Source organism: Ailuropoda melanoleuca, chromosome 20 (genome assembly GCF_002007445.2).
Source record: "Ailuropoda melanoleuca isolate Jingjing chromosome 20, ASM200744v2, whole genome shotgun sequence".
NCBI lineage: Eukaryota > Metazoa > Chordata > Mammalia > Carnivora > Ursidae > Ailuropoda > Ailuropoda melanoleuca.
This window is the reverse complement of record NC_048237.1, coordinates 25,440,074-25,454,029: the sequence shown is the minus strand read 5'-3', so window position 1 is coordinate 25,454,029 and position 13,956 is coordinate 25,440,074. Positions and strand designations below refer to the sequence as shown.

Sequence of the window (13,956 nt, the reverse complement as noted above, 5' to 3'; positions counted from 1 at the left end):
GGAGCTTGACTGGGTTAGGTTTGCTAGGCAAATGAATAACAAAATTCTTAGAAAAATGAAGATTTCTTTATTTTTTTAAAGGAGTCTTAAATTTTTTACTTTAGCTATTTGGAGTCAAGATAACTTTAAAGAAAAGTTACTTCTGAAGTAGTATGATGACGAACCGTACTTAAAACGTCTGAACCGTTTTCTTTCATTTACGAGGTTCGTTAGAAATGTGCGTGGCTGTTTATTCCCATCATCTGTCTTTACATGTAAAACACTTCCTGCCATTACCCTATACCCATGCAGATCACCCATTCACAACCTAACCTTTATAGTTTCATGGTTTCATCACTTGCAATGTCATTCTTCACTCCAGATCAGATACCTCTCATGGTCATATTTCAGATCTTCTTAGCACTCCAAATCGTTATTTCAAAATTACTAATTCAAGCATCTCATTTCTTTCTAACTGCAGTCTTCTCTCCTTTCAGCTTGCTTTATCAGCTTCATCCTCTGTCATCTTTTTTTTAAACCACTGTCCTTTCCCAGTGCATTAGCCCCATTCTGTCTTCTCCTTCCTAATTTAAGCTTTCTTCTTTCATTTACAACCCAGGCTCTTATGAAGAGTACAGGCCTTGCAGGTAATAGCCCCCTCTCCCCACCCAGTCAAAAAATGACCTGCCACCACTACCATTCCATCAAAAACTTCTCTGCATTCGGGAACCCCTTCTAAAATACAAATACCAAGACGTTATCTTGATTGGTAGCCAACTTTTTTTAAAGGGAAAAGCAAGAATATACAAAGTTTAGTGCTAATGGAGAATGTAGGAAGGCAGCAGAGATAAAAAAAACAACAACAACAACAAAAAAAAAAAAACCTTGTCCTTCTTTAGAATTGGGCCTCTGGTTTGCCTTGGCTGTGCCATTCAGAATTTAGCACACATGTCAGCAGTTGTAAACATCTAATTCAGAATGTCATGTCGTATTTTAAGTATTTTGGAGTTCAGGTTGTTTTTGTTTATATTGTGGGATTTGTGAAAGGTAGGAATGAAGGGACTTGCTACTTGAGAAAAAAATAGTACTGAAGCACGTTTTTCCTCATTGAGTGACTGTTACAGTAGTGGACATTAGAAAGAAAAACACTTAGCTCAAAGTGGACCGGCTTTCAGAACATAGAAAATACATTTGTTAAGTGATATGTGTATTATGGAAGAAGAGGAACGCAGGTAAAATACTGACACTGTTTGTAAACTAAATTTCTGGTGAAACTGTAGAACCACCTAAGAAAACTTATTTTAAAAACTGTTAGCAAGTAGCCATTTGTATTCAAATCTACTGATTAAAAACTTTTTTTTAAATGAATAGCCACGTCCATAGGACACTGGTCAATTTTTAAAATTATGTAATCCTGGCTCGCTATATACAATACTGCTCTTCTGTTTAATTTCTTACTGAATAATTTAGGTATTTAAAAAAATGTAGGAAATTATATAATGAGGGCCCATGAACAACAAAAGCTTTACAAATGTAATTGAAATCCTTCGACTGATTCTTACCAATTCTGTTCTTCTTTCTCCCAATAACCACAGTCCTGTATTTGGTGCTTATTATTCCTATGTGTGCCTTTATAATTTATATGCATACACATATTGATAATATATAACATTGTTTTGCAGATTTTAAAACAGTTTATACTTATGTATCATTCTGCAACATGTTTTGCACTTAAATTGTTTCTGGCATTTGTTCAAGTTGATCAATATAGCTCTAGTTTGCTTATTTTAATTACTGTGTGTTCCATTATATGAATACTCCATAATTTATCCAGCCTCTAGGTTGTGATTTTTCAGTCTTGCAAATAATGACTGCTTCACTGAGTATTCTTTTTTTTTTTTTTTTAAGATTTTATTTATTTATTCGATAGAGATAGAGACAGCCAGCGAGAGAGGGAACACAAGCGGGGGGAGTGGGAGAGGAAGAAGCAGGCTCATAGCAGAAGAGCCTGACGTGGGGCTCGATCCCATAACGCTGGGACCACGCCCTGAGCTGAAGGCAGACGCTTAACCGCTGTGCCACCCAGGCGCCCCCACTGAGTATTCTTATAAATGTTTTCTTATAATCTGGTGTTTCTGGAGTGCATATCTAGATAGATTTGTGGGGTGATCCAGTATGTATATCTTCAGTATTATGAGATCCTGCTAAATTGCTTTACAGAGCGGTTGTTTCAGTTGTTACTTGCACATCAGTGTTGGCGAGATCCTGCCCTTCTTTACCCATTTGGTGTTATTAGACTTTTGTTAGTCTGACAGGAGTAAAATGGGATTTTGTTGTGGCTTACTGTTCTTCTCCCTGAATAAGAGATAAAACTTTTTTTGTGTGTTTATGTGACTATTTGGGTCCAGACCTCTGTGATTTAAACCTGTTCATGTGTTTGTCCATTTATCTTTTGGGTTGTCTTTATCTTACTGTTAGAAGATCTTTAAAGAATTTTGATACTAATCATTTGTAGGTTAAGTTGCGTGATTTTTGATTCCACAGGAAAGTCCAACCTTCTGAACTAGTAGGGAGTGTATGGACGAAAGAAGATAAAGAAATAAATTCTCCAAATTTGTTAAAAATGATTCGCCATACCACAAACCTCACCTTATGGTTTGAAAAGTAAGTGTTCACTTATTCTGTCTTATTACTTCTTAATAATCATAATATTAAGTCATCTGTAAGCTTAAATTCTCATTAAAAATAAATTTCTTCTTTTCTACATGAGGTGAGGAAATTGCTTTTTAAACCATAATTTGTTTTGTTTTGTTTAGGTGTATTGTGGAAGCAGAAAATTTTGAGGAACGGGTGGCAATACTAAGTAGAATTATAGAAATTCTGCAAGTTTTTCAAGATTTGAATAACTTCAATGGTGTATTGGAGATAGTCAGTGCAGTAAATTCAGTGTCGGTATACAGACTAGACCATACTTTTGAGGTAAGTTTTAGGCTTAAATATTTCATCTGTTTGGGGGGGGAGATACAATTGATGGTAAAAGAAATTGCTTCTACCACTGATCTTTTTTAGTAAATCCTTTACAAATCATCTTATTCCCTTAAATAATCAGTATACACTAGTATGCCTAGGATTCATCAAAGAATATGGGACTTGTGACTCTGTTTAATATATTTACTTAAATGTTATGAAGTTTCAATTGGATTTTTTCCAATGGCACACTGATCGTTTCAAATAAGTGACATTTTAGATATAAATATACAAATTAATCACCATATAGTCAAAGAAGGAGTAACATGGAGAAAGTCTAAAATTTAAAATTTTTAATTATACAATAGCATATGTTTAGTGTTTGTTATAGAAAATTCAAAAGATACAGAAAGTATATGTTAAAATCCACCTACTCTTGTGCCCAGAGATAAAAGTGCCAGACTTTAAAGTTAATGTTCGAAGATGTCGTTTCTGCAGTATTAATTGTAGTAGCAGAAAACAGAAAGCAGAAACAACCTGTGTGTCCTTGGATGGAATGCCTGGATTTGTTGTTCTACACCTATAGTGTAGAATGTTGTTCAGCTCTAGAAAAAGGGTGAACAGGATCTATGTGGATTGTCCTAAAATAGTATTTGTGATAATTTAGGGGGAAAGCTATAAAAAAACTTAAGAATAATGAATATAATATGATTTCTTTTTTCTATAACATAAAAGCAATACAGACCCTTAACGTGTTAGTGGAATTGCATGAGCATTGAGAAGAGTATGGAAAGATACACACTCTTTTCATAACATTGGTTCTTTCAGTGGGTTATGATTAGAAGGGAGTGGGGGGGCAAATTGCTTTCATGTATGTGTTTTACTATTCGAGTGTTTGCATTTTATTGATTTGTATGAACTTTTTATATATGAAGGACATTAACAGTTGAATAGTGCCAAATATTAATCTATTTAATAGGTTAATAATTTTAATTCTGATTTTGAAAACTCTAAAATAGCGTATTTGAGAGATTAAGTTTTAGTTTCTTAAAATATTGGGTACAGAACAATATTTATGAAATATGTATAAGGCAAAAAGAATAAAAATACAAAGAACACCTGTATACCTGGTATCCAGTTTAAGAACTCCTCCAATTCCATCTCCATCCTTACCCCTTCACCTGCCATTCTGAATTTTGTGCTTATACTTTTTTCTATAGTTTTACTTATTTGTATTTCTAAACAATGTATTATTTCATTTTGCATGTTTCTTAATTATATATGAATATAATTCTCCAAAGACTTTTTTTGTTCATCATTATCTTCCTAAAATTCAACCAGGTTGCTTCTTACTGCTATAGTTCATTCTTTTTCTTAGCTGTACAATATTATAAGAATAAACTTACCAAAATTTGTTTATTTATTTACTAGTTAATGGCCATTTGGACTGTTTCCAGTGTGGGGCTATTATCAGTAATAGCACCATGAACATTTTCTACATATATCCTGGTGCACAAATTTCTCTAAGTTATTTACCTAGAAGTAGAATTACTAGATAATAGCATATGGCTAGCTTTAGCTTTACTAGATGATGCCAGATTGTTTTCCCAAATAACTGTACCAGTTTATACTTCCACCAGAAATGTATGAGTTCTAGTTATGTTACATTCTCACCAGTACTTGATATTGTCAGTTCTTTTCATTTTCCAGTCTTGTGGTTTTGATTTATAAACCCAATTTCTAATGAGTTTGAACCTCTTTTTAAATGCTTATTGGTTCTTTGTATTTCTTCTTATGGAACTTTATTGTCTTTTTAGTTGTTGAATTTTCTTACGAATCTATGTGAGTTCTCTGGATTTTAATCCTTTGCCAGTTATGTGTATTGTAAATGTCTCTTCCTAGACTGAAGCTTCTCTTTTCACCTTTTTTTCTGTCTTTTGATGGACAAGAGTTCTTAATGTAGTCAAATTTATTTATTTAGTCTTGTTGTTTATGCTGTTTGGTGTCTTGTTTACCCGATCTTTCTCTATTATCTTAATGTTTTGTTTTTCACGTTCTGTCCTTAATCCAGCTAGATATAAGTTTTGAGTATGGGGTGAGGTTGGAGTCTAATTTCATGTTTTGTTCCATATAGTTAGCCAGTTGCTTCCATGCATTTATTGAAAATTTGATAGGAATTGCATAGGTTCTATAAATTGCATAGTTGGTAAAGAACTGACAGTTTTACAGTGAGTCTTCCAAACCATGAACATGTATATCTTTGCCTTCATTTATTTACTTAATAAAGTTTTATGGTTTTCTGAATGATGATCTCATACCTCTTTTGTTAGATTTATATTAGAATATTTTTTAAGATCTTGTTTTATTTATTGCTGATATCTCGAAATGCAGTTGATTTTTGCCTATTGGTTTTATATCCAGCAACATTGCTAAATTCTCTCATTAACACTCCATATGTAGATATATTTGGTATTTTCACAGACAATTATATGGTTTGTGAATACTGACAGTTTTTCTTTCATTTTCTTTATTTTTCTTGTTCATGCTAGTTAGGACTTCTGTAGAGTACTGAATGAAAATTAGGATGTAATCACCTTTGCTTTTTCCTTAAATTAAAGGAAATGCATTGACAGTTTTCCATCAAGTGCAATGTTTGCTGTGGATTAGTGCGTGTGTGTGTGTGTGTGTGTGTACACTTAACGAGGTTAAAAATAATTAATTTGTAACAAAAATGTAATAATGAAATATAAAAGAAATGACTCTGCTTATTTGGTTTACTAAATTTTTGTTCCATTTTTCTCTCCCTCCTACAGCCTTCTCCTCCTTAACAAAACCTTGCCCTTAGCCTCAAAAGACCATACAGTGGAAAAATATTTGAATGCTTTAGGATTATATTTCTCTCTTATAGCTATAATTTGAAACTCTGGCTAGTCAGAATTATAAATAATAAGATTCTGAGGAAGAATTTATTATTGCTTAATGCTCTAATTTATATTAGAAAAAAACTAAGTTTTTAAGTTTTATATTTATAGATAAATCATTTCAGGTAAGTGCAGAAAGGAATACTACTCATCTTTAATTTAAAAAATTATTTTTTTAGATATTTGCAAAATTTTATAAAATTCCAAGCTCTGTGTTCATAAAATATGATTGAATTGTAAAAAACAAATTATACTCAATTTATATATTTTAAAGGCATTGCAGGAAAGAAAAAGGAGAATTTTGGATGAAGCTGTGGAATTAAGTCAAGATCACTTTAAAAAATACCTGGTAAAACTTAAGTCAATCAATCCACCTTGCGTGCCTTTTTTTGGTAAGTTACTGAATATAGATTTATATTTATATTTTGAGGTAGTTTATTGTAGCAAAGAGACCAGCCTTTAAAGGCAGATTGTCCTGATTTTTGTATCTAAGCATATCTACTTTTATTAGCTGTTTATATTGATAAATAAAACCTTAAAGTCTCTGTTTCCTTATCTTTAAAATAGAGGTTATGATAATTATCTCATAGAGTTGTTGTAATCTTTCTGTAGGACTACTACGTCTGTTCACGAGGGCTCCACCCTCAGGGTGTAAGCACCTCCCAAAGGTCCCATCTCCTAATACTATCACATTGGGCATTAAGATTTCAACAAAGGAATTTTGAACAAACATGCATGCCTGTGTACACACACACACACACACCCCCCACTGGTTGTGTTAACCAAAAATGTCCCCAGACAATCCCAAATATTTCCGAGGGGACAAAATTGCCCCCCAGTTGAGAGGCACTGATTTAAATGAATCCATAATTATGTATGAAAAAGGAGCTAAAAACTTTCTTACTGTCCCAGAATGAGGAATAATTCTTTTTCTGTCTAAATTATGGGCTTTGGGGAAACATAATTAATTTATAAATCTATAGTCTTATCACCAGAATTGGCTTAAAATTAATTTATTGATCATTATTTAAGATCATTGGCATTAAATATTTATAATCAAATATTAAAGTGGTTAAAACAGATTTAACACTTATAACTTAGACTTTGTGAATGAATCCTCCCTTTTATTTTAGGCTGTTAGTCTAAGGAATAAATCAAGCCTTTCCTAAACCCTAATTTTCTTTTTATTTTAAATTCTTTAAATGTTAAAAAATTCCTAATGTAAACTTAATAATAAGCCTATCAGAGACTTATCAACATTTTAGCAGTAGAATTGCTGGATTATAGCATGTCTTTCAACTTTATTACATCAGTTGTTTTTTCAAATGATTAACAGATTTTATAACTTTTCTTCAAATACTCTTTTTTACTAGGAATATATTTAACAAATATTCTGAAAACTGAAGAAGGGAATAATGATTTTTTAAAAAAGAAAGGGAAAGATTTAATCAATTTCAGTAAGAGGAGGAAAGTAGCTGAAATTACTGGAGAAATTCAGCAGTATCAGAATCAACCTTACTGTTTACGGATAGAACCAGAAATGAGGGTAAATATTTTCTTTGCTTGTCTTTAAAAGAGAACATGTTAAATCCTCTGCAATCTGTAAGAAATATCATAGCCACACATTATGCTACTTATTTTCCTATAAAAATAATATAGTAAGTTAATAATTAATCACTAGATAGAAGTGGTAAATACTAGATATTCTGTGCTAACAGTCTGCGGTTACGAATATTACTAGGTACTGGGATGCCTGGATGGCTCAGTTGGTAGAGCATATGACTCTTGATATCAGAGTTTGAGCCCCATGTTGGGTGTAGAGAGTACTTAAAAATAAAATCTTAAAAAATACATATTATTAGGTACTTTTTTCTTGAGAGTATTGCTTTGTGCAGCTGGTTCAAGTAATACTTTCAAAAAATGCATGATGAAATGGAATGAAACTCTCTGATGTCCATGTAGTGAAAAGAAAATCCACTGTCATTGGTTGTTAGCCATTTCAGATATTTTACATGTGCCAATGTAACATTAATTAGTTTCTTCATAAGAACACTAGGTTTAAATAAGGTAAGAGGTGGTTTTATATGTATATTTATATGTGTGTGTATATATATGTGTGTGTGTATATATATATGTATATGCTTAGCAAAAAATCATTTTTTTAACATTCTATCAATTGATATTCTATTCTGAGCAATAGTTTATAACATTGATTCTGTGGTACTGTAAGATGTGGGACACCTAAATCATAGTAAATTATGTTTATGTTTATGTGAAATAAATTTTATTGTGTTATACTTATTTGAAATTCAGAATATATAGTAGCTATCAGAATAAGTTCACCTGTCACATTAAAAATTGTGCTCAGGGGCGCCTGGGTGGCACAGCAGTTCAGCGTCTGCCTTCAGCTCAGGGCGTGATCCCATCGGTATGGGATTGAGCCCCACATCAGGCTCCTCCTCTATGAGGCTGCTTCTTCCTCTCCCACTCCCCCTGCTTGTGTTCCCTCTCTCGCTGGCTGCTCTATTTCTGTCAAATAAATAAATAAAATCTTTAAAAAAAAAAAAATTGTGCTCAACTTTCAGGCTTAGTGTGCAGGTCAGCATATTAAGTGAAAATGGTCACCATGACTCCCACCCTCCTAAATTGTAAATGGTAACTATTCTTTGTTCCCAGTTCAAAACAAAATACCCTAAAGTTCTAAGAAAGAATGACTAAACTACAGCATTATGAAAGTGTAGACGGATACCTGCTCCTGAAGAAAATCGTGACAAGCTGCTGGTGGTCCCATATTTCGTTCTCTTTCCTCACCATGGGGCCAGCCCTCTGTGATATTGAACTTCATAGGTCTAAAGAAATACACTCTTTTTTTTTTTTTTTTTTAAAGATTTTATTTATTTATTCGACAGAGATAGAGACAGCCAGCGAGAGAGGGAACACAAGCAGGGGGAGTGGGAGAGGAAGAAGCAGGCTCATAGCAGAGGAGCCTGATGTGGGGCTCGCCCAGAACGCCGGGATCACGCCCTGAGCCGAAGGCAGATGCTTAACCGCTGTGCCACCCAGGCGCCCCTAAAGAAATACACTCTTAAAGCTCAGATTAAAGTGTTTATGTTTTCCCAAGAAATCATGTTAAATTATAGTTGGGTATATTTGAAATAGTACTTTTAACATTCGTATCTCGGTAACTTCTAATAGGTTTTTGTGCTCTGGTCTAGACTTCCTACCATCATTTAAAGCATTAAATGATGCTTTGTGGGGGTGTGGGGGTATTTACTTTTCAAGCCATAGCTAACCGAGGTAGTAAATAGTATTAAAAAATAGAGCAAAGGATGAGAAAATCAAGATTACTGCTATTATAACTTTACAGAAGTCTTTAAATTGCTGTTGGTTCATATGATTTAATTTGACTAACCTGAGTATAGGAACAAGCTGTCTCAATATTGTTAAAGGAGTAATATAATTTTCTTGACATTGGCAGAGTGCCTGAAAAGTGGGAGAATTTTATATCAGAAAATTTAAAGCTTGCCTACTGTTAAAGTGAAAACCCAGTACTCGTTTTATATATGCTTCTTAAACCACTTCGAAATTGAATAAAGTTAAATCCAGTAATTTGCTTCTAAGGAATTTTTCTGAGAAAATAATCAGAAATGTACAGAAAAATTTATGCACGAGGAGTTAATAATAATTATTCTTATTGTAATATAAAGAATTAGAAAGCAGTGCAGTGGATAACTGCATGTGTGGAGACTGGTGAAATAAATTCTGAACATCCATATGAATAAAGATTGTAGAGCTAAAGTTTGTACTTATAAAATAAGTAAACCACATGGAAAAATATTGAGTTATACCCAAAAAAAAAAAAAAGGTTAAAAATAACTGTTATGGTCCCAGTTTTGCAAAATAAAAAAAAAACAAAAAACAAATATATGTAATATGTATATATGCATATATTCACGCGGTAAAAACATTGCAATATTCTAAGAGTAAAATGTTAACAGATCTCTGCTTGGTGAAATTACTATTTATATTCTTTTTCTGATTATCGAAGGTGTCATGGCGACACCCGGCTGGCTCAGTTGGTGGAGCATGTGCCTCTTGATCTCGGGGTTGTAAGTTGGACCCCCACATTGGGTGTAGAGATGACTTAAAAATAAAATCTTTTTTTAAAAAAGCCTCATTGTGAATTATAATTCTGTTCTAAACACCTTTGATAGCTTACTGGTGATAACCATCTTGTTATAATGAGTAGGACAAATGTTAACTGAGCCATTAAGTGGTAATAAATGAAAATCTCTCCATCTTCTTAATAGAAAATGAAGACTAAAATATACAACTCCCGTAGAAATTGTACAACTTTATTTGAATTAGAGAGATTTCTTGTGAATTCTCAGACATTACGATCCCTTAATTTATTGATAATTTTTTTATTTTAAACTGCTGAAATACATGTTCCAATAAGATCTAAAACATGTACTTATGGAAATTTGTTTAATTCCAGAGGTTCTTTGAAAACCTTAACCCCATGGGAAGTGCTTCTGAAAAGGAGTTTACGGATTATTTGTTCAACAAATCACTAGAAATTGAACCCCGAAACTGCAAACAGCCACCTCGATTTGTAAGTTCATTATAATTTTGGAAAAACTGTTTTTTAAAACAATATTATTTTCAGTGTTTCAATAATATTATTCAGTGTTTAATAACACTGAAATAATAATAAAACAATATTATTTTCAGTGTTTAATAACACTGAAATAACATATTACCATTAAAATTCTAATTTATTGGAATAGCTATTTTTCTGCCTTTTGTTTTGTAGTACTATACTGTTTCTAAAGTGATAGGTACTGTAGGAGGCAATGTTATTAGCCTTTTGATAAAATCTTGTTTATCCTTTATCTTGGTAAGACTTCTTTGTCAAAAGCTTCCTAGTATAAGGGGGAAAGTTGTGAAAAAGTGAGAGCTGTAAATGACCAGGAAATGAAACAGGAAAAAGGAGTAAGCAAGCGTATCATGGTTCTTCTGGCCTGACCATGACTCCTGTCATTAGAGCAAATCATCCATGGTCACCACTGGAATGAACTTGATGCTAAAATTTGCTGTTACAGTTCCAAGTTATTCTTGTGTTTGCAGTGGCAACAGAAGTAGGGGGAAGACCAATTCTAAGTAGTCGAACAGAAAGCAAGATGTGGGAGGAATTAAAAACACTTATACCTACTTTGAGCCAAGCAGCAAGATGTTAGCTCATCTCCACAACAGTTGTAGGATATAGATCTTATTCTCATTTTACAAACAAAAACTGAGGCACAAAGTTGTTAAATAACTCTTTTAAGACTGCAAAGCGAGATATCAGCACACTGGAGATTTTAACTCAGGTTATCTGAATTCCATGTTTTTTCATTAGGTTATCACTGTGAGAGTTTAAAAGGGGGCATGATGGTGGGAGACAATGATAGCAGTTTTCTCCAAACACTTGGAAGTACCATTGTGGAGGGTGGTCCTTTACTGTTAGGTGCATCATTTACCTTGATGCATCTAACATAATATGTTGCATATATCACGTCCGCAGTAAATACATGTAAAATTGATACCAATGCTTTGCAGAAGCTTAGGTTCAAGTGTTTGGGGAGGAACAAGTCGTCATACAGATTTTTAAGAATTTTATTTCTGCAGTATGAAAAGACATTTACTTGTATTCAAGTCCATCTTAAAGTTAAGCCAATCAAATCCCAAAGTGTTCTACTGGAATGTTACAGGATGTTTGCAGATTGGGATTTATTGTAGCCTCTTAACTATAGGCTAAGAATGAATAAGGTAGTGTTGAGCCATAAAAATAAAGTCCATGCAAATTAGTGATGGTAGTTATGTTTGCTTTTCCTAGCCTAGGAAATCAACTTTCTCTTTAAAATCTCCTGGAATACGGCCTAATACAGGCCGACATGGCTCTACCTCAGGCACTTTACGAGGTCATCCAACGCCATTAGAAAGAGAACCATGTAAAATGAGCTTTAGTCGGATTGCTGAAACTGATATTGAATCAACGGTGTCAGCACCGACCTCTCCAAATACACCATCTACTCCACCAGTATCTGCTTCTTCAGACCTTAGTGTGTTTTTGGATGTGGATCTCAGCAGTTCCTGTGGTATGTATTTGATGTAAACCATTTGGTAAAAAAGCAATCTTGTGTTTCGTATAATTCTTCTCATCATTTTAGTTAGGGAACTGTAGAGTCCTTTGCACACTATATTAGTGTGGAAAGTGGCATTTAAATGTGAAAATAATGATTAACACAAGGGACTGAAGCATCATTTGTACATTGTTTATGCATCTTATTTTCCAATTTATTCATTAAAGATTTGTTTAGTACCTTTCGGGCCCCATACTACTGCTCCAAAGGGAGCAACAGAGAATACGAAAACAAGCAGAAAAGTTTTGTGAAGGAAATTTAAAAAGAGACTGTGATAGAGAGGGAACTACTTATGCTAAGAAAGGAAAAACATTCCAGCTACAAAGGTAATATTCTGGGTTCATTTCTTTTAAAACTAACATGTCAAGAGAGGATGATAAAATTCTGTACTCTCTGTGTTATTGCATTTGTTACTTTATGCAAAAATATTTTTAAAATAAAACCATACATACTACCTTTCTTTTCAAATTAATTTTTCTCATTCCAATAGGCAGCAATAGCATCTTTGCTCCAGTCCTCTTGCCACATTCAAGTAAGTAAGAATTTGAGTTGATTCTAATGAAATAAATTTGTATAGGAGTATTTGGGTTTTAGCAAGATTAAAAAATTTTTTTAAAAATGAATGAAATTCTTATAAACTGAGTTATTTGCTTACAACTGGGTACTATTTAAACTTTACTATAGTTTTCATCATTTTACAACTTATCTATGGTCTAGGGGCTGTGTGACCTTGAACAAACGACTTAGCATCTCCAACCCTGTTAAGGATCAAATGAGATCACGATGTAGGACACCCAGCACATTGGTTGGCACAGAGTGAACAGTGACTTCATATCAGTTGCTTCTCCTCTTTCTGATCCTAATTCATTTTCCAATATGGATTATATACTTAAGTGTTTATTAGGTTCCCAGACTAGCCTTTGATCACTTGTTTCTTCACATGGTCCTATTTAATTAAGGCAGTTATTTTAGTAAAACGCTATTCTGCCATTCTTGGTTATTTCATAATGTACGACATAAATGCTGTCACCTTTCTTTCTACAGTCATTTGTTTAAAACAACCCAGGGGTGCCTGGGTGGCTCAGTCAGTGAAGCGTCTGCCTTCAGCTCAGGTCATGATCTCAGGGTCCTGGGATTGAGCCCCACATCAGGCTTCCTGCTCAGCAGGGAGTCTGCTTCTCTCTCTGCCTCTTCTCCACCACCACCACCCCAGCTTGCGCTCTCTCTCTCTTGCTCACTCTCTCTCTCTCAAATAATTAAATAAAATCTTTAAACAACAACAACTACCCAAAAAGGTACAGAGTAGCTTCAGGAATAATTCTCCCAATCTGGAGGACTTCTGCTTCTGTCATATTAAAATGTATATAATTTAGGTCGTAGCAAGACAGTTCCTGTCTTATGAGAAAAGTAAGGTTAGTCTTTTAAATGGCTATAATTCTGTATTTTAATATTTAAATTTTTATGAAAGTGATATATGCATATAGTTTAAAAGGCAAATAGTCCTAAATACTGAAAATGAAATTGATAGCACTTCCCTACCCCATGTCTTCCCACATCTTTTCTTGTTCTCCAGTGACACTCCTACATTTTTTTTTTAAGATTTTATTTATTTATTTGACAGAGAGACAGCCAGCGAGAGAGGGAACACAAGCAGGGGGAGTGGGAGAGGAAGAAGCAGGCTCCCAGCGGAGCAGGGAGCCCGATGTGGGGCTTGATCCCAGGACCCCGGGATCACTCCCTGAGCCGAAGGCAGACGCTTAACGACTGTGCCACCCAGGCGCCCCCTTGTCTTCTTTCTTGAATGCTCCCTTACTTTGGTAGGGCACGTCCTCTAGTAACTACCTGAGAAAGGCTAAAAAGATAAAAAGTTTTTAAGTTTTTATATTTCTGAAAATGTATTTAAT

General features: G+C 33.9%; 1 protein-coding gene across 10 annotated transcripts in view; it reads left to right on the top strand.

The window, feature by feature from the left end:
- The window catches only part of SOS2 (SOS Ras/Rho guanine nucleotide exchange factor 2), a 127,479-nt gene that overhangs the window by 102,346 nt on the left and 11,177 nt on the right, over positions 1-13,956 (top strand). For all 10 annotated transcript variants that reach the window (XM_034648589.1, XM_034648585.1, XM_034648586.1 and 7 more), the window contains 7 exons: positions 2,524-2,643; positions 2,796-2,958; positions 6,142-6,259; positions 7,241-7,413; positions 10,366-10,482; positions 11,746-12,007; positions 12,543-12,584. In XM_034648589.1, the coding sequence (XP_034504480.1) occupies positions 2,524-2,643; positions 2,796-2,958; positions 6,142-6,259; positions 7,241-7,413; positions 10,366-10,482; positions 11,746-12,007; positions 12,543-12,584 (995 nt within the window). The remainder of the gene's footprint in view (positions 1-2,523; positions 2,644-2,795; positions 2,959-6,141; positions 6,260-7,240; positions 7,414-10,365; positions 10,483-11,745; positions 12,008-12,542; positions 12,585-13,956) is intronic.